Source organism: Salmo salar, chromosome ssa12 (genome assembly GCF_905237065.1).
Source record: "Salmo salar chromosome ssa12, Ssal_v3.1, whole genome shotgun sequence".
Lineage (NCBI taxonomy): Eukaryota > Metazoa > Chordata > Actinopteri > Salmoniformes > Salmonidae > Salmo > Salmo salar.
Window position 1 is genome coordinate 61390386 of NC_059453.1, and position 20003 is coordinate 61410388.

Consider the following 20003-nt stretch of genomic DNA (forward strand, 5'->3'; position numbering starts at 1 on the left):
ATTTATTTAGAGAAAAAAATCTAGATACTGTATACATCGGGATTTGCCCATAAATTAGAAACAAATTGAGGTAAGACTAAAATAAGTGTGCTTCAGTCAAAACATTGTACATTTAAAAGTCTTGACAGTGGATATCTTTGGCCCTACTATCAGTCACCTTTTATGTATAAACCCTCCTCAACCACTCCAGTAACCCTACACATTGAATAAGGTACTGGTACTGACCTGTATATACAACCACTCCAGTACCCCTACACATTGAATAAGGTACTGGTACTGACCTGTATATACAACCACTCCAGTAACCTTACACATTGAATAAGGTACTGGTACTGACCTGTATATACAACCACTCCAGTAACCCTACACATTGAATACGGTACTGGTACTGACCTGTATATACAACCACTCCAGTAACCCTGCACATTGATTAAGGTACTGGTACTGACCTGTATATACAACCACTCCAGTAACCCTACACATTGAATAAGGTACTGGTACTGACCTGTATATACAACCACTCCAGTACCCCTACACATTGAATAAGGTACTGGTACTGACCTGTATATACAACCACTCCAGTACCCCTACACATTGAATAAGGTACTGGTACTGATATACAACCACTCCAGTACCCCTACACATTGAATAAGGTACTGGTACTGACCTGTATATACAACCACTCCAGTAACCCTGCACATTGAATAAGGTACTGGTACTGACCTGTATATACAACCACTCCAGTACCCCTACACATTGAATAAGGTACTGGTACTGATATACAACCACTCCAGTACCCCTACACATTGAATAAGGTACTGGTACTGACCTGTATATACAACCACTCCAGTACCCCTACACATTGAATAAGGTACTGGTACTGACCTGTATATACAACCACTCCAGTACCCCTACACATTGAATAAGGTACTGGTACTGACCTGTATATACAACCACTCCAGTAACCCTACACATTGAATAAGGTACTGGTACTGACCTGTATATACAACCGCTCCAGTAACCCTACACATTGAATAAGGTACTGGTACTGACCTGTATATACAACCACTCCAGTAACCCTACACATTGACTAAGGTACTGGTACTGACCTGTATATACAACCACTCCAGTACCCCTACACATTGAATAAGGTACTGGTACTGACCTGTATATACAACCACTCCAGTAACCCTGCACATTGAATAAGGTACTGGTACTGACCTGTATATACAACCACTCCAGTAACCCTGCACATTGATTAAGGTACTGGTACTGACCTGTATATACAACCACTCCAGTAACCCTACACATTGAATAAGGTACTGGTACTGACCTGTATATACAACCACTCCAGTACCCCTGCACATTGAATAAGGTACTGGTACTGACCTGTATATACAACCACTCCAGTACCCCTACACATTGAATAAGGTACTGGTACTGATATACAACCACTCCAGTAACCCTGCACATTGGATAAGGTACTGGTACTGACCTGTATATACAACCACTCCAGTAACCCTGCACATTGAATAAGGTACTGGTACTGACCTGTATATACAACCACTCCAGTACCCCTACACATTGAATAAGGTACTGGTACTGATATACAACCACTCCAGTACCCCTACACATTGAATAAGGTACTGGTACTGACCTGTATATACAACCACTCCAGTACCCCTACACATTGAATAAGGTACTGGTACTGACCTGTATATACAACCACTCCAGTACCCCTACACATTGAATAAGGTACTGGTACTGACCTGTATATACAACCACTCCAGTACCCCTACACATTGAATAAGGTACTGGTACTGACCTGTATATACAACCACTCCAGTACCTCTACACATTGAATAAGGTACTGGTACTGACCTGTATATACAGCCACTCCAGTAACCCTACACATTGACTAAGGTACTGGTACTGACCTGTATATACAACCACTCCAGTACCCCTACACATTGAATAAGGTACTGGTACTGACCTGTATATACAACCACTCCAGTAACCCTGCACATTGAATAAGGTACTGGTACTGACCTGTATATACAACCACTCCAGTAACCCTGCACATTGAATAAGGTACTGGTACTGACCTGTATATACAACCACTCCAGTAACCCTACACATTGAATAAGGTACTGGTACTGATATACAACCACTCCAGTAACCCTGCACATTGAATAAGGTACTGGTACTGATATACAACCACTCCAGTAACCCTGCACATTGGATAAGGTACTGGTACTGACCTGTATATACAACCACTCCAGTAACCCTACACATTGAATAAGGTACTGGTACTGACCTGTATATACAACCACTCCAGTAACCCTACACATTGAATAAGGTACTGGTACTGATATACAACCACTCCAGTACCCCTACACATTGAATAAGGTACTGGTACTGACCTGTATATACAACCACTCCAGTAACCCTACACATTGAATAAGGTACTGGTACTGACCTGTATATACAACCACTCCAGTAACCCTACACATTGAATAAGGTACTGGTACTGACCTGTATATACAACCACTCCAGTAACCCTGCACATTGAATAAGGTACTGGTACTGACCTGTATATACAACCACTCCAGTACCCCTACACATTGAATAAGGTACTGGTACTGACCTGTATATACAACCACTCCAGTAACCCTACACATTGAATAAGGTACTGGTACTGACCTGTATATACAACCACTCCAGTAACCCTGCACATTGAATAAGGTACTGGTACTGACCTGTATATACAACCACTCCAGTAACCCTACACATTGAATAAGGTACTGGTACTGACCTGTATATACAACCACTCCAGTACCCCTGCACATTGAATAAGGTACTGGTACTGACCTGTATATACAACCACTCCAGTAACCCTGCACATTGAATAAGGTACTGGTACTGACCTGTATATACAACCACTCCAGTAACCCTGCACATTGAATAAGGTACTGGTACTGACCTGTATATACTTGCATTCTCCTGTTTCTTTAACTCACATCGTAGTTCTTGTGTGGTTTTTATTTTAATTGTAATGTTTTATTCTATTTTCTATAATTATCTTCTATATTATTATTATCACTGCATTGTTGGGAAAGAGCTCTCAAGGTAATCATTTCACTGTACTGTTTTACGGCGAATAAACTTTGAAACTTGAAACTAGATTTAACTAGTCAGATAAGCAGTGTTGGTGTTGACGCTCCAGCCTCCAAATCCAACTCTGCTCTTCCTGCTCTGCTTCCTGCCCTCAGGGAAGGGTCACCTCCAAAACAGCCCTGCCACTGATCTCCACTTCCTCTTCTGGGCTACAGCTTCCTGCCAATGAGAGAGCAGAGGGGGAAGTGGGGTTAGGGGTCAGAGGTTTGAGGTTAAAGTTTCCGGCCTTGTGGGTGGAGGGTCAGGAAACCCAATAACCTAGTCTGGAAAACATATGCATTTATCTATGTTATTTGTTCTTATGGTTTGCTTTAGGGGGCAGCCATGGTCAGGACAATATTCCAACCATGTTAACAAGTATTTATGAATCCATGCATGTTTCTCTACGGCAACCACAGTTGGTACAAGATGGATGCCATGAAGTGTGTTGCTCCCATCATGTCCAGACTGTTCTCCAGTCTTTGGGCAGGACACGGTGGGCACGGTTTTTGGCATTAGTGGTCATGGAGGATTACGTTTATAGCTGCAGCTGTAAAGGGGGGTAGCTGTAGACCCACGGGCATCATGCCCAGTCAGGGGGAGACCATGGCACAGTCACACATACCCCCCCTGTGCCAACCTGTGCCTCCAAACAGCTGGGCTCTAATGTTGAATTCTCAGCTGTTCCCCTGCCTTAAAGCCAGAGCACCTTGGAATCCCCGACCTTTCTCACACCCCAGCAAACCCCTCAGTGGGTAATTAAACACACCCAATTAGCTATGTGGGGAACCCGGGCATGGTCTTGTCTGTCTCTCAGCTGTTGTGGCTTGAGCTAACCCCGTCCCACCCTCCCTCCGTCCCACCCTCCGTCCCTCCCTCCCTGGTGTTTGTCAGACAACATTCTAAAGTAATTTGTTCCAAGGTTATTTCATACCAACATGCTCAGTCATCTATAAGTGTGACTGTGAGGCTTACCGCTAAAACATTTGCTTTTTGTTTATCTCTGTACTCATACAGCACTAGCAGCAAGTCAGTTAAGAACAAATTCTTATTTACAATGACGGCCTAACCCGGCCAACCCCTAACGATGCTGAGCCAATTGTGCGCTGCCCTATGGGACTCCAAATCACGGCCGGTTGTGATACAGCCTGGAATCAAACCAGGGTCTATAGTGACGTCTCTAGCACTGAGATGCAGTGCTAGAGATCAGCAGAGTAGATGAGTTGTATAGCAGCAATACAATAACTAGAATAGGTGGCATCTTATGCGACTGAATGCAATGTAAATAATAGATTTTTTGTTTTTATTTTAAGTACAAAATATACAAGTGATGCTAGATCTTATGTTTTACAAGTAGAAATTTAAAGTTTAAAGTTGTCATGACAATGCCGAGAAATGTTATATTCTAATGAGGTCATTCAATATGTACTTCATCAAAATGTATCGAAGAGAGTATTTCTCAACTTCTACTTCTGCGCCTTGGCCCCCAAGAGCTCCAAGACTAGACATGGAGCCACGTCACTTCCTCCTTATTTTGTGAGAATGGGTGACAATATCAGCAGTCTGGACAGTTACCAGCTAGACCCCATCTACTCCCTTCAACCACCCACATGCTCAATGGAAAACACACACACGTACACACACAGGTACACACACACGTACACACACACACCGCCTCCTTTCCCTTGGTTGCCTCCATCTCTATGTTGTCTGCCCCTCTCTCCCAGCATGCTTTGCTGTGTGTGCCTGTAGAGGTCACGGCTGGGGTCTCGGAGCCTTTGTGCCGCCCCATAATGGCTCCATTATCCCTGAGAGGCAAGGACTCCAGGCCTCTCACACTGGCCACCATTGTGACTCACACAGGGACAGACACACGGACGTGGGAAAGAGTTGGTGTGTGTGTGAATACGAACGTGTGAGGGAATTTGTGTGTGTGAGTGTGTGTATGGTCGGATGCACAAGTCGTTTGTCTTGATTGATTACCCACAACAATCACTTTTGTGACCAGTTATCTCAGTCTCCCCTTGCGTTTAAAACCGTCTCCTACTGTACTCCTTGTTTTGGTCCAGCTGAGAACAGCTTTCCACATGTTTGATTTGAGTTGAGTGGAGTCTAGTGATTAGAGCGTTGGGCCAGTAACCAAAAGGTTGCAAGTTTGAATCCACGACCCGACTAGGTGAATCATCTGTCAATCTGCCCTTGAGCAAAGCACTTAACCCTAATTGCTCCAGGGTTGCAGTCAATAATGGCTGGTCCCTGGCCGTGATCCCACTCTGAGGGTGTTTTGACCTTTTTGGACTATAATCAGATATGGAGATAGAAATTTTGCAAACTATGAAAGATTTCCATCTTTTGACTTGTGCACAGTCAGTGGATGTTTGTTTCGGCTTTATATTTGACATTGTAATAGTGCCATTTCATGGTATAGCATTTAAACCTGGACTAGGGCAGGTTTAAGGTAATGCCATGAAATCTATACGTATTGCCATAACTGAACATGATGAAGAGAAGTCCATAAAAGCCTCAAGGTGAAATGCCCTCATGCTTCCCAATATGGGCGATACTGCACAGCACATTATTTGCTGAACATATTCTCTGTATCATATTTCTGTCTCACTCTAAAGCATTCATAATACTGTCCACGCCCTTTCAGGAGTGCCGCAGACCAGTGGGACTGTGGAACTCTCAGCTGGCCAGATCATTTGTCTTTCCTTTTCCTCTGGCCTTTAGAAAACAAGTGAGACAGAACAGATAGGACTATCTGGCAGAGACAGAGGGGCAGACACGTGAATGCAGCAAGAACTCTCCCTCCAGCTCTGGAAAAAGAGAAGGGACAAGAGAGCTGGGACCTCATTCTTTCCATGTCAAGTCATGGCCAGGTCATAATGTATAGCCATGTGTCTCAGAGACAGAGGGAGATGGGAGGAGGGGTTTAAAAGTAGAAGGAACATTTGGGAGAATGGAGGGAGGGAGATGGTGACACAGAAGACAGATGAGGGGAAAGAGGGGGGAGACTGAGAAGAGAGAGAGAGCAGATGAGGAGAGCAGGCAGCCAGCTGCGTGACTGTTTTTTGTGCTGAGCCTGAGAACGTGAGTTTGCTGTAATCGGATCGGAACTGGGGTGAGATCATAAAGAAGGCCAGGCAGCAGCCCCAGAGAGAGCGGCCCACCCTGAGCCATGAGACCCTACACCTCCTCCCCAATCCCCCGCAACAGGCAGTTTGAGAGGGGGGTTGGGCTGCCTGATTAACCCCTCACTAGCACCACTCGATGTCCGTCGCCCCACCTTTAATGAAGTAATTTACTTTCACCCAGACATTTTTACTACATAGCCTAGTTTAAATGTATGACACTGTCACCTCAAGCCCAATTTAGGAGAGTTGGAGATAAACAATGAAAACATTTACATACATTTACATTTAAGTCATTTAGCAGACGCTCTTATCCAGAGCGACTTACAAAATGGTGCATTCACCTTATGATATCCAGTGGAACAACCACTTTACAATAGTGCATCTAAATCTTTTAAGGGGGGGTTAGAAGGATTACTTTATCCTATCCTAGGTATTCCTTAAAGAGGTGGGGTTTCAGGTGTCTCCGGAAGGTGGTGATTGACTCCGCTGTCCTGGCGTCGTGAGGGAGCTTGTTCCACCATTGGGGTGCCAGAGCAGCGAACAGAAAACAACGCCAACCCCATTAAACTTGAGTGGGTATTTGGTGCTGATATGATATCAGTGCTGAATATGCTCACAGAAAATGAGTCAAGTGTATGCTAAATTGGATGGTAAGTAGATGCCAAACTGGAGTGGACACTGGACATCTGCTGCTATGTAGATTAGAATTGTCATAATTACATGCAGTAGATCAGACAAACACACAGCAATGCCGGCACTCTGCAAAAAGCTATTCTATAAGATGTGCCGATAGTCAGTACTGATGGATTTATGTTGGTACTTTTGGTATTTTTTCCCCCCAGCAAGGTACTACAGGAAGTCCCTGGAGTATTTGGCTGTTCATGTTTATGTGATTCAACCAGACCGTAGTCATGGCAACGGGGTGTATGTGTGGTGGTATACAGTACTGTGTGTTATCATGGGAGGCTTGCAGAGTGTCTGGCAGGCCCCAAATGCATAGCCACCAGGGAGAAGTCACAGTTGGCCGGCAGATTTCACACTTCTCCTGAAGCCTGGAAGAACAGCGGTCTGAAGCAGGGGTGGTGGGGGTGAGGAGGAGGGGGGGTTCTGGAGTGCTCCACGTGCAACATGTTAAACGTTTGAGTCATTCAGCATGAATGGACTCCCGCTGCAACTAACCACTATATAATCCCTGTGTAAGGTCATCTAAGGCAGTGTTTGTAGGTTTACAAAGTTACGTTGAGAGGTCTGCTCTGTTCTCTTTGCCGATTCTCTTTCTCTAGTCCTAACAGAGAGTCCTAACAATAAAGTAATGATCACTTTAACGCATTGTGATGCTCTGTGATGATCTACACTACGTGACCAAAAGTATGTGGACACCTGCTTGGCGAACATCTCATTCCAAAATCATGACCATTTGTATGGAGCTGGTCCCCCCTTTGCTGCTATAACAACCTCCACTAGATGTGGAACACTGCTGCAGGGCCTTGCTTCCATTCAGCCACAAGAGCATTAGTGAGGTTGGGCACTGATGTTGGGTGATTAGGCCTGGCTCACAGCCGGTGTTCCAATTCATCCCAAAGGTGTTCTTCCGCACTGATCTTGACAAACCATATCTGTGTGGACATCACCTTGTGCGCAGGGGCATTGTCATTCTGAAACAGGAAAGGGCTTTCCCCAAACTGTTGCCACAAATTTGGAAGCACGGAATCATCTCGAATATCATTGTATGCTGTAGCGTTAAGATTTCCCTTCACTGGAACTAAGGGGCCTAGCCCGAACCATGAAAAACAATCCCAGACTATTATTCATCCTCTACCAAACTTTACAGTTGGCATTATGCATTGGGACAGGTAGCGTTCTCCTGGCATCCACCAAACCCAGATTCGTCCGTCGGATTGCAAGATGGTGAAGCGTGATTCATTACTCCAGAGAACGCATTGCTATGCTCCAGAATCCAATGGCGGCGAGCTTTACACCACTCCATCATGGTGATCTTAGGCTTGTGTGTGGCTGCTTGGCCATGGAAACCCATTTCATGAAGCTCCCGACAAACAGTTCTTGTGCTGACGTTGCTTCCAGAAGCAGTTTGGAACTCGGTAGTGAGTGTTGCAACCGAGGACAGAAGATTTTTACGCGCTACGTTCTTCAGCACTTGGCGGTCCTTTTCTGTAAGCTTGTGTGGCCTACCACTTCACAGCTGAGCTGTTGTTGCTCCTAGATGTTTCCACTTCACAATAACAGCACTTACAGTTGACCAGGGCAGCTCTATCAGGGCAGAAATCTGACTAACTGACTTGTTGGAAAGGTGGCATCCTATGACCGTGCCACGTTGAAAGTCACTGAGCTCTTCAGTAAGGACAATCTACTGCCAATGTTTGTCTATGGAGATTGTGTGGCTGTGTGCTTGATTTTATACACCTGTCAGCAACGGGTGTGGCTGAAATAGCCGAATCCACTAATTTGAAGGGGTGCATGATTTAATCCGAATTATCTCTTTCATTTTACAGGCACACAAGCTGTTCTGATGGACTCCAGATAACAGCACCACTCCTCATCCTCCAGTCCCAACCTTTAACCCCCACCTCCTCCTCCTCCTTGTCTCCTTGGTGGTCTGGTTGGTCTGTTGGAGCCCCAGGATGACAGACCCTAATGGGTCTGTGGGAGAGGGCTCGGCCGAGGTGGATGCCTGCAGCCTGGAGATCGAGAGGCAGTATGAGGTCATCCCTGCCGTCATCTGCTCCATGTGCTGCCTGTTCGGCATCATCTACTGCTTCTTCGGTAAGGTCACCACGGGGTCAAGGCATACCTCCAATAACGTCACGTCAACGAGTACACTTAAACTTCAGTAACAAGGGCTGCATCCCACATGGCACACTATTCCCTCTGTATTGCACAACTTTTGACCAAGGACTCTAATCGAAACTAGTGCACTGTGTAGGGAATAGGGTGCCATATGGGACAGAACCAAAATGACAGAGCATGGGAATGTGTATTCAGACGTATCATATGTCTGTTAATGTGTTATATAGAAAATGTCCCTAGGTTACCTTATGTCAATGTTCCCCAAGGAAGACTAGGAAATGACATGATATGGGCTACATGATACAGGGAACATGTACTTTCTATCCAGATATACTGTATCATGTGTCTATTGTTCTGTATGCTTCGGTAAAGTCTTTAATACAGTCCCACACTGACGTTATTGCTGATCATGCATCACCTCCACATGTCATCATTCCTCAAGGCAAAACCCCCCATTTTGTCTTTCAGAGTGTTACGTAACTGATTAGAGAGAAATGAAAGACATCTGGTCATTTGGTACCTAATGATAGCATTTCCCACACTAATGTGATGGTGTAGTGTGTGTTAATCACACTGAGCAATCCCTCACACCCAGATGAGAACCATTACCCAGAGAGAGAGAGGGCTCCACCCTCAGCCAAGCAGCCGCCACAATCTATGGGTGGGCGTCGTTTCTCTCACCAAATCCCCCATCACCACCCCAATTAGCCTCAGCACCACCACCTCTCTTATTAGTTTTAATTGTAGGGCCATTTATACGGAATTACATTGCTTACAGTTGATATTCTGTCATTTATACAGTTGGATAGTAGTTGCTGTGTCCTAGCCTCAGCAATTTAACTTTAACTTAATGCCCTCATTTATCACCTGCATATTTCCTTACCGTTAGTTAGATTCCTCAAGCTGTTTAATCTTCCCCATTGAAGTGAATTAAAACCTTTAACTGCAGTGGGCTAAATCAGGGTCACACAGAGTGTTTCTTGGTATTCTTAAACAAATCTACTTTGAAACAAAAGTATACACCTCACACACATGGTTATGGGGTGGCAGGTAGCCTAGTGATTAGAGCGTTGAGCCAGTAACCGAAAGGTTGCTGGCTTGAATCCTCAAGCTGATAAGGTAAAAATCTGTCGTTCTGCCCCTGAACAAGGCAGTTAACCCACTGTTCCCCGGTAGGCCTTCATTGAAAATAAGAATTTGTTCTTAATTGACTTGCCTAGTAAAAGAAATGGGCTTAAAAAAAGAAGAAACCTGTACCATGTCAGATATAGAGCTGAAGTGTATTCAATTTTAAGTTTGCATCCCAATATTACACTTTATATACATCACTGAAGACTGAAATATTTAAAAAATGTTTGACATAGAAGCACCGTTTTTTTTTTTTTTTTTTTACATCATGTTTATTAATTGTGAAAGGGCTACATAAGTATTATTTTATTTTCTTCCCCCTCTATTCACCTCTCTACCCTTCTCTCTCCCTCACCATTCTCTCTCCACTCTCTTTTCCTCTCACAGGCTACCGCTGCTTCAAAGCGGTCATGTTCCTGTCGGGCCTGATGTTTGGCTCGGTCATCATCTTTCTGCTGTGCCACAAGGAGCGGGTGCTGGACACCCAGCTGAGCGTGGAGGCCTCGGCGGGTATTGGCCTGGGCATCGGCCTGCTGTGTGGCCTGGTCACCATGCTGGTGCGCTCCGTGGGCCTCTTCATGACAGGCCTCCTTCTGGGCCTGCTGCTCGCCCTCGCCGCCCTTCTGGTCACCCACCAGTTCTACACCCCCACCACCGTCTGGGTGCCCCTGGGGGCACTGCTGGGCACGGGCATGCTGTTCGCCGTGCTCAACCTGCAGTGGCAGAAGCTCTTCACCGTATTGTCTACGTCCGTGTTCGGGGCAGCCATCATGACAGTCTGCGCCGACTACTTTGTGGAGATGCTGGCGCTTGCCAGCCACGTGTACGAGTGCCTGAGGCTTTCGCCGCCACCGCCACTCTGCTGGTACAGCTGGGTGATCCTGGGTATCTGGCCGACACTCAGCTTTATGGGGGTTCTGGTACAGTGGAAGCTGACGGCTGAAGGCTTCTCACACACTGAGGGTAAGCATCATAGAATTCCATATAGAAGCTGATTTATAGGATCTCTGTGGAAAGAATGAGAGGTAGAGTATGATGCATCTGTATATCTCAATATGGAGTATGGGTTCTATTATGTTCTATTAACTGCGACAAGGGTTTCATGGTTTTAGAGAACATTCTTATGACATTTAAACAAAACAGGGTTTATATTCCATTTTGGGTGATTAAGAATTTCTCATGTGCTCTGCTGAATTACTAAGAAATGACTCAGTGAGTTAACACATCCCTCTCTTTCTCCCTCTCTCGCTCTCTCTCATATCTCTCTCTACCTCCCTTTCCCTCTCTCTTTCTCCTCTCAGTCATCATCAGCAGGAGGCAGAAGCGGGTCCAGTTGATGCGGATCAGGCAGAAAGATGCCAAGAAGCGGCAGCAGAGCGGTGGGCAAGAGGGCACTTACCGTCGCAAGCCTACCCCCGTCAAACGCTACACAGGAGACCTGCTGGCACCGGTCAGTCACACATACACACACACACACACACACACACACACACACACACACAGAATATGTATGTTTTACTATCCTTGTGGGGACCTAAAATGTATTTCCATTCAAAATCCTATTTTCCCTAACCCTAAACTTAATTAACCTTAACTTCAACCCTAAGCCTAAACATTATCCTTAACCCCTAACCCTAATTCTAACCCTAACTCCTAAACCTAAAATAGGTTTGTCTTCGTGGGGACCTGGGAAATGTCCCCACGAGGGAGAATGTTCCTTGATTTACTATGCTTGTGGGATAGTAAAAAACACACACACACATACACACACACACACACACACACACACACACACACACACACACACACTCTATTGTATTTGAATTCCAATGTGTAGAACCCATTCCTAGGTTGATTCTGATTATGTTCCCTCTCTCCTGTATTCCTTCTCTCAGAGTTACCTGCAGAGTCTGAGGGACAGACAGATGGGCACAGGCCATTCCCTCAGCAGCCTGGGCACTGCCAACCACACCATGATTGACTTTGACTACGAGACTGGCTCCACCGTGCCCCTCACCGCCACTACACCAGTCATCAGGGTCTGACGCACCGAGGGACAAGCAGGAGACCAACCACTTGTTTCTTGTCCCTCCTCCACAGTCCTCCTCCCCTACAGACTGCTATTTTAGGGCCTCAGCTCTTATTTAGGCAATGTTCGAGTCTATTGAATAGTGAATCTACCTTCCATTGAGCTGGAATAGGGCCTTGAATGCTGTCCAAGTGAAGATCAATGCACCAATAGTTCCTAGCACAACTCCAGTGTAACTCTCAGCCTATCATTGTTGGACGTTTGGAATGGCCGACTTGAGAGTGATGGAATGGGTCCTCTGTCTGTGAGCTGTTCCCTGAGAGCTGTTGGGAGGGACGTTTGGCCTCCTGTTTGATGTGTGCTGTAACCACTCTGTGTCAATAGACTGTGCCTGTGTGGCCTCTCCCTGTGTTGTCTGCTCTGAGCGTGGGAGGTCCATGTGAAAAGTCGGAAGGCCACTAAAGAGGGAGAGAGGGAGATAGAGAGAGCAGAAATAATCTCATCTGACTTCTTAGGTCATATACTTTTTTTGGTGCCATTATGATTGATTGATTATATATGGGAAAAATCACTTGACTGATGAAAACAGACTATTTTTGCTGTTCAGGAACCAATAATAGGGATGGAAATGGCTATGAATAGCACGAGAGCTACCTCCTCGAGTAATATCAACTTTTACAATTGGAGTTATCTGTGATTTAATGACTTGAAATTAACCAGTGGCATGTAACCTATGGTCACCTGACTTCCTCAAAGAATAGGAGAGCAGCTGTTGTTGAGGATGCACTGTGACTGGACAAAGAAGAGGACAAGTCAAGACACATTTCTCTGATCTGTGTTTGTTGTCTGTGCGAGTGTGTGTGCGTTTGTAATGTTATGGTGTGTGTTGATGTTTACTTGTCCCTTTTTGTAAGTAACTGCCTGTATAGTTGAGTGTAGAAGATTCAGGTCCTGAGAGATACACGGCAGCCATTTTGTGCCTAAATACATTGAAGATTATTACATGGGCAACTGTTACAAGTGAAATTTAAGTTTCTTTTGATAAGAATTACAGTGCCTTTTTTAGAGGTAGCAATACTGCAATACTATATATACAATGTTTCAAACCACACTCGTTATGTCATTTATTTTGGAGCAGTAGCTTGTTTCATGACAACTTATGTGAAGTTTTACCTGTGCAGTACCCGTATTCAGTAATTTATATGATTAATAACGTCGAAGGACTATGCTATGGTAAAATTAGAGTACACATTTGCCAAATTCTAGGTTACTAAAGAATTGTGTTTTTTTGAAAATGGTAATTTACTGTTTTAGAATTTTAGAGGGATAGTACTCTGACTCAGTACTCTTAACTATTCTGAATCTGTACAGAATTGTCAATAGGAAATGTAAAAGATAAACCATTAAATTAGTTTAAAAACAAAAGCTGTTTGAGTCATTCCTCTGGGGATAATAAATGGCTCTATATATTTTCCTCATGGTCACCTAGCAACATCCGCTGCCAAATTCACCCTTAGAATCAGAAACAGAGGGTCTCAAAGGCAACAACGGGGGGTTCCTGCTCCCTGGTGGTTTAAGCAGTGGTGTTGCTGTGGCAGCGCCAAAACTTTATCAGCCCTCAAGTATCATGCATGAAAGCTGCCCCCCCCCCCTTTTGCCCTCAGAACAGCCTCAATTCGTCGGGGCATGGACTCAACAAGGTGTCAAGTGTTCCACAGGGATGCTGGCCCATGTTGACTCCCAATGATTCCCACAGTTGTGTCAAGTTGGCTGGATGTCCTTTGGGTGGTGGACCATTCTTGATACACACGGGAAATCCAGAAGCGTTGCAGTTCGACACAAACCGGTGCGCCTGACACCTACTACCGTACCCCTTCTAAAGGTACTTAAATAATTTGTCTTGCCCATTCACCCTCTGAATGGCACTCCATACACAATCCATGTCTCATTTGTCTCAAGGCTTAAAAATCCTTCTTTTAGCTGTCTGGCATTTAACAAGCGACATCAAGGGATCATAGCTTTCACCTGGTCAGTCTATGTCATGGAAAGAGCAGGTGTTCCTAATGTTTTTTATACTCCGTGTACATCATAAAGGAAACAAGGACTGTTGAAATGGTTTTATTGTTGACTGTCATTACTCATTTGTACAACTACATCTTGGGATGAATTAACAGCAACAACAAAAAAATCACTGCACACATATATAAACATTTCCAAATGGTACACACTATGAAATGTGAATTCCCTTTAGCTTGTAGGAGTCACATGACTATAAAAACATCAATAAACATGAGGTTCAACAGAAACATCAGTACACAATTATAAGCCAGTTATAAAATGTAGACATCATGATGTGAAAGCTGGTGTTGACCTTGGAAGTCTGACGCAACACCAATGATATTCGGCTTCCCTTTATGTGGGAAGTGATAAAATATCCATACTCTAGCCCTAGAAACGCATAACATGGCGACAAGAAACTCACAAATACTTTTTCAGACCCGTCCACAAGCCAAACGTCAAAAGAAAACAAGAAGTTTCAAAGTGCTGGGTGAACACCATTGAAATCAGTACACATACTGAAAAGAGGGCAAACAACAACTGAATAATTCCATCCACATCTGTTGTGAGGGATAGGAAGGGCCCCCCTGGAAGCCCCCCAGAGAGCATAACAAACAGCCTCTCCACACACTCCCTCAGAACTTAGTCTAACACGTTTGGGCTGAGGTCCTGTCTGTGTTACATGGAAACAGAGAACTAGTAGGCCATAACGATGACACTCAATACTCAACCTTATATAAGCACGTAGTCTTACTTCAAATGGCTTTGCCACTACTTACGTTAATAAAGATTCTATCTCACGTTTCGAAGAATTCGTTTGACATAACATTTCAGTTTAATGTACCTTGACTGATAACATGTACTGGTACATGGAAATATGTTATTATATTGGTTTCACAATGTGAACACAATGTGATCACAGAGCGGTTGTTGTTGTGTGGTTCCCTGAACGGTTAATTGTGAACACATCTCACCAGGAGCGTATTGAGGTTAATGGTGTCTGCTGCCCTCTAGTGTCTAGCTCCTAGCAGCGCATCCAGCGTTCACTCATGCTGAGCGGGTAGCCTTTGTCTACACTCAGTAGACTGTTCACACGCCAGTACTTGTCTCCCTTGAAGAAGAAGATGTTTCCGTTGGTCCAGGTAAAGGCAGCATCAGGGTTGGAGGGCACCCCAGTGAACAGATTAGAGAGGGGTTTGGGGTACACGTTGAGGTTACTGTGGCGCAGCTCATCCCACTGCCAGTACCCTGTACCCTGAGGAGAGGGACAACAGAGGGCAAAGATGATAAGTACAAAGAGTTTTTCATGCTGGGTATTTGGCATATTCATCAGATTCAAGTGAGTAAAAATGCTACTGCTTCAAATTCTGTTGTCATTAATCTACTATAACTTACTGAATCCATAATGCTTAGTTGTCATTTGTAACAATTTTGAGTTTACTGGTTAAAAAGTATTGATATAATTGTGCTGTCTTATGTTCGGCTACCTTGAAAAAGACTAGCTTCTTATTCTTCTCTAAGTACAAAGCGGCATCAATATTAGGTGGGAGGCGTTTGAGCTCTTTGGGGTACCCGTAGTCCAGGAGAAAACTGGTGTATCTCCACACTTTATCACCTGTGGTCAGAAACAGTTTTGGTGAGTAGGCTGAAATGAGGAGAGATTAACAGTAACACATTCACACATTCTGGGCCTGATCACTGTCAATTAATCACTTGTCAAGTATTACACAGTTCATACGATCAGTCTATCTTTAAAATCGTCTCACTTTACCTCATTTGTTTGTCAAAAACACAACACATTTTAAAGTTAGAGAAAATATTACACCTTTAAAAAAGTATGTCTTGTTTGTTCTCTGAGAGTAAACGGCTGCGTTCAGGTTCCCGGGTAGTCCCGTCCACAGCCGGTTGATCTTCATGGGTGCATTGTGTCCCATGTCAGACACCGTCCACACATAATCACCACTGAAGGCAAATGTCTTCCTCCAAGGACCTAATAAGGAGGAGCATGAAATAGAACACTGAAGGTCCAATCTCAACCTGTCAAATTTCATTGTAGTCTCAATTCCATTGCGGAGAGAAAACATTTGCTTAGTTAAACCTATCAAGAGTAAAAAATATTGCTACAATCTTGAATAGTGTAAGGCTAAAATTTGTGAGGTAGAAATAACAGCTTCCAAGGGAGATATGTACACTACAGTGAGCATCACCACTTTTGACGGTATATCACTGGTCAGTATTGTGTGCAGACAGCTTACCCAGCATGATGGCATCCAGCTTGGCAGTGCAGGGGTCTGGGATGTCTCCCTCAGCACCAGGGGGGCTGTATGTGGGGAGTGCCACCGTGGGCTCAATTGTAACACTTGTATCACGTTTACCTAAAACAGATTATTGGACAAAGGGTTTGAGGGAGGATAAAGAGCATTAACGGTGACGTGTAATATATAGCTTTCTGATAAGGGTGTATTGTGTTTTGCAAGTGAAAAAGTCCAAAAACGTTGGTACCAGACCTACCCAGGCTCTACTCACCATATATAGCCTGGATGCCTTTCACGTCATCGAAATGCAGACGGAAGTTGTTACGGTACCCGGTGTAGAGAGGGGCCATGAGAGCACTTCTGTACTGGGAGTGGCCCAAGCCCAAGGCATGGCCTATCTCATGGGCAGCGATGATACGCAGGTTAATGCCATAGAACTTGCCCTCTGTCCAAAACTCATCCTCGTCAAAATGAACAATGCCTGACTCTGGGGGTTCAGCATGGGCCAGCACATGACCTACGAAATAAATGGTTTTTTTTAATATTTGTTATTATTCTATGTTTCAATGGCAATTAATAAGTATCAGCAGTGAAACCTGGGGTACTTAACTACTGTATGTTTGTGTGTGTGTGTGTGTGTGTGTGTGTGTGTGCGTGTGTGTTAGGCCGAGATTCAATCCGATTGCGCTTGTAGCCAACCCAGCTTTTAAAGGCAACAATGTGACCGCGTTCATGGAGATTTCATTTAAGGTAACCACTGCAGATGTCAGCTCAATTAGAATTCACCTTTAAAATGTCAAGCATGCTATAATGTGGATCTAGTGAAGATCAGCATTCATCCCGATCCTAAAAGTACAGTAACTCCAACCCAACTGTATCCGACCCATAGGCACACTCACCCCGTCCATCAAAAGGCACGGCACAAGTGGCATCTTTCGCATGGAATGAGATCCTGATGTCAGCTCGTCCATACTCAACCTCGCGGAAGCTCAGGGGAGCCACGTCGCTCCAGTACTTAAAGGCAGAGCGGATCGCCCTCTTTGTCTCACTCTTTGGCATGTCTGGAGTGTAGTTGTAGATTCGCCAGGTCAGGTTTCTCTTGCGCCAGTAACCTAAAGAAGAAAAAACATGCATTTACCATAAACACAGGTCTAGACGAGAAACCACATTGTGTAGGTAAAGATTATTCTTATTAAGTTTTATGTCCCAACCCACCATCTGGGAAACACTGGTTCATCCCACCACACTCACCCAGCAGTCTGTATTTTAGGGTTTTCTGGTTGAAGGTGTCCTCTATGCCACAGCGAGGCTGTCTCATCATCTCTAGGGTGGCCTTGTCAATCACTCCATTGACAGGCAGGCCTGTCACTCTCTGGAAGACCCTGAGGAAAGGAAGGACTGAAATCTCCAATAGCAGATGCAGCATGTGCATACTGTAAATGTAAGGCAAGGAAACATTTCCTGCCAATGGGAAATGTTATGCTAAAGAACTGCATTGACTGTAGTGCATGTGTCAATGTGACTTGCAAAAAGCTGTAGAATAGAGCCGTGTTTGGATCTGTATTCACAAAGGGACATTTAGAGTCAGTATGTTCAGATGTTTTGCTTGTTCAGGTTTGTTGGGGAAGAGGAATCACATGTACTTTGTTGTTGTGTTCATAGACTGTAGGTTGTGTTGCTGAGGATCTACTTTACCTGAGGGCCTCAATGATATTGTCTGTCTGGATGCCCATGTTCTGAGGATCCAGCGGAGTGTGCAGATAGCCATACTTCTTCAGGTATGCCTGGTAACACAATAACCACAGTGGGAATACAAGGGTTACTTTAGAAGTTTCACCTCTTACATTGTGCAGGACAACAGACACACGAGAAACAATGCTGGTTAAGTTGCAGTCAACCAGAAAGACTGTGAAAGCCATATGATAGGTTACACATATGTCCCTTTTCATCACGTATGCCTATATGGGTGGTCCAGTTCATAGGCGTTTCTGATCAAGTTGGTATTATGAGTGTGAACATCCACAATAATGCTGAGTATTCAGAAGTTGCAATGTAATTCAAAGAATGAAGATAGATAATACTTCAAAAAGTTGGAAAATTCCTACCGTTGCTTCAGTCGCCTCCATCCTTCTGTCCATCACTCCGGTCATTACGCACAGCACTAGCACCATGAGCACCGTCAGCTGCAGAAGGAAACCCATTTCGCAAAACTTCTATGCAGGAAAAACTGCTGTAACCGTTACGAAAATCAAGCAAATATGAGGTCCGTAACACACTTTGCAGGACGCTCTTGTCTTAATTACTTATAAAAAATATATACTTATTAAACATTATTTAGGGAAAAAATGTTTTTGTCGTTCATCGTTATCTGTTACTCTCCCAAAACTTTACTCTACTGGTTTTCTTCCGTGTGTTCTGGAGGCTTATAACTCAAGCGCGGAGTGAGTCAGCCCTGAACCACTGTGATGATCCATCTCTGAGGAATGAGCCTGGAGCAACGGCGAAATGGTTTCACTTCGAAACAGTCAAATTCAGTGGTCGACCATTTCCCGAAGCTCTCCAACACCCACACACCACGTGCCTCCTCTGTCTCATGAATAACACATATTGGCGACATATTGGAGACTTCAGCCTATTGGGCTATTTCTCACGGTAACTACGCGCTTCAAACGTCAATGCACGAGAGAAAATCGCAACGTTGCACATGGATTCCTGACACAGTCAGTGCTACCCGGAATCATTGGGCTGTACCTAGCGACAACCCCAATCTTAACCCCCTACTCTTGCCCTAACCTTAACCCTTGCCTTAGCCATTTTAAATGTCTACTTAAATGGGGTAGGAAAATCGCAAGGGTTCCTGTTAGCACTGGACCTTTTTCCCAACAGTGCTCACAAATAGGCACATTTTACCACGTCATTGGCATACAGAAGTTGTAACACTGCACAATTGGTCGCTAAGCAAAGCTTTTCCATAATACAGTTTCCCAAGCCCAACCAACTGTGTCAGCCAGGTGACAGTGTGTGGTGGTTAAAATATAACCTTGCAGTATGTGATGATGATGGCTTAGGCCTATCAAGCACATTCCAAGACTTTGAATATACAATAATGAACAGGGTGAATTCGGGAACGAGTGGGACATTATATAAACTGTGACAGCTTAATCCTGACGTGTTTATTTATTGGTCTGACAAGAGAACATCTAACGTATTATTACCCTTGCAGAGAAACCACATTATCAAAATCACATCACTTTATTGGTGTGACATCATAGAGGAGGGCAGAGCAAGCTTCATCATAGAGGGGGGCAAAGCAAGCTTCAAACAGGAAACTCACCCAGCAAAGCACACAGTAAGATCAGTGACATTTTTTTTTCTGTTTTGATGTAAAGGTTATAAAAATGTCATAAATAATGCACTGTGCCAAATTGTGATCTAATA

At 44.4% G+C, this 20003-nt stretch overlaps 2 protein-coding genes across 4 annotated transcripts in view; one reads left to right on the forward strand and one right to left on the reverse strand.

Annotated features, from left to right (window-relative positions):
• Nucleotides 1-14368, forward strand: part of LOC106565442 (transmembrane protein 198) — a 26949-nt gene extending 12581 nt beyond the window's left edge. For all 3 annotated transcript variants that reach the window (XM_014132586.2, XM_045691604.1, XM_014132584.2), the window contains 4 exons: nucleotides 8801-9071; nucleotides 10611-11186; nucleotides 11525-11673; nucleotides 12119-14368. In XM_014132586.2, coding sequence (XP_013988061.1) covers nucleotides 8930-9071; nucleotides 10611-11186; nucleotides 11525-11673; nucleotides 12119-12268 — 1017 coding nt within the window. In that variant the 5' untranslated portion in view covers nucleotides 8801-8929 and the 3' untranslated portion in view covers nucleotides 12269-14368. The remainder of the gene's footprint in view (nucleotides 1-8800; nucleotides 9072-10610; nucleotides 11187-11524; nucleotides 11674-12118) is intronic.
• LOC106565443 (matrix metalloproteinase-19) lies at nucleotides 14355-19395 on the reverse strand. The gene is made up of 9 exons (XM_014132587.2): nucleotides 18671-19395; nucleotides 18261-18349; nucleotides 17817-17947; nucleotides 17465-17677; nucleotides 16837-17082; nucleotides 16566-16685; nucleotides 16136-16300; nucleotides 15798-15925; nucleotides 14355-15565 (listed from the first exon to the last, which is right to left on the reverse strand). The coding sequence occupies exons 1-9, from the start codon at nucleotides 18764-18766 to the stop codon at nucleotides 15335-15337; spliced, it is 1419 nt and encodes a 472-aa protein (XP_013988062.1). The 5' UTR covers nucleotides 18767-19395; the 3' UTR covers nucleotides 14355-15334.
• Nucleotides 19396-20003: the final 608 nt, after the last annotated feature.

What these genes read in the sequence shown, in the direction of transcription:
- LOC106565443 (XM_014132587.2), bottom strand. Translation starts at nt 18,766, where the DNA reads ATGGGTTTCCTTCTGCAGCTGACGGTGCTCATGGTGCTAGTGCTGTGC. An exon ending in TGGAGGCGACTGAAGCAACG is followed by an intron (nt 18,350 to 18,670) that starts GTAGGAATTTTC and finishes TTGTGTTACCAG; the next exon opens with GCATACCTGAAGAAGTATGG. An exon ending in CGTGCCTTTTGATGGACGGG is followed by an intron (nt 17,083 to 17,464) that starts GTGAGTGTGCCT and finishes TTTATTTCGTAG; the next exon opens with GTCATGTGCTGGCCCATGCT.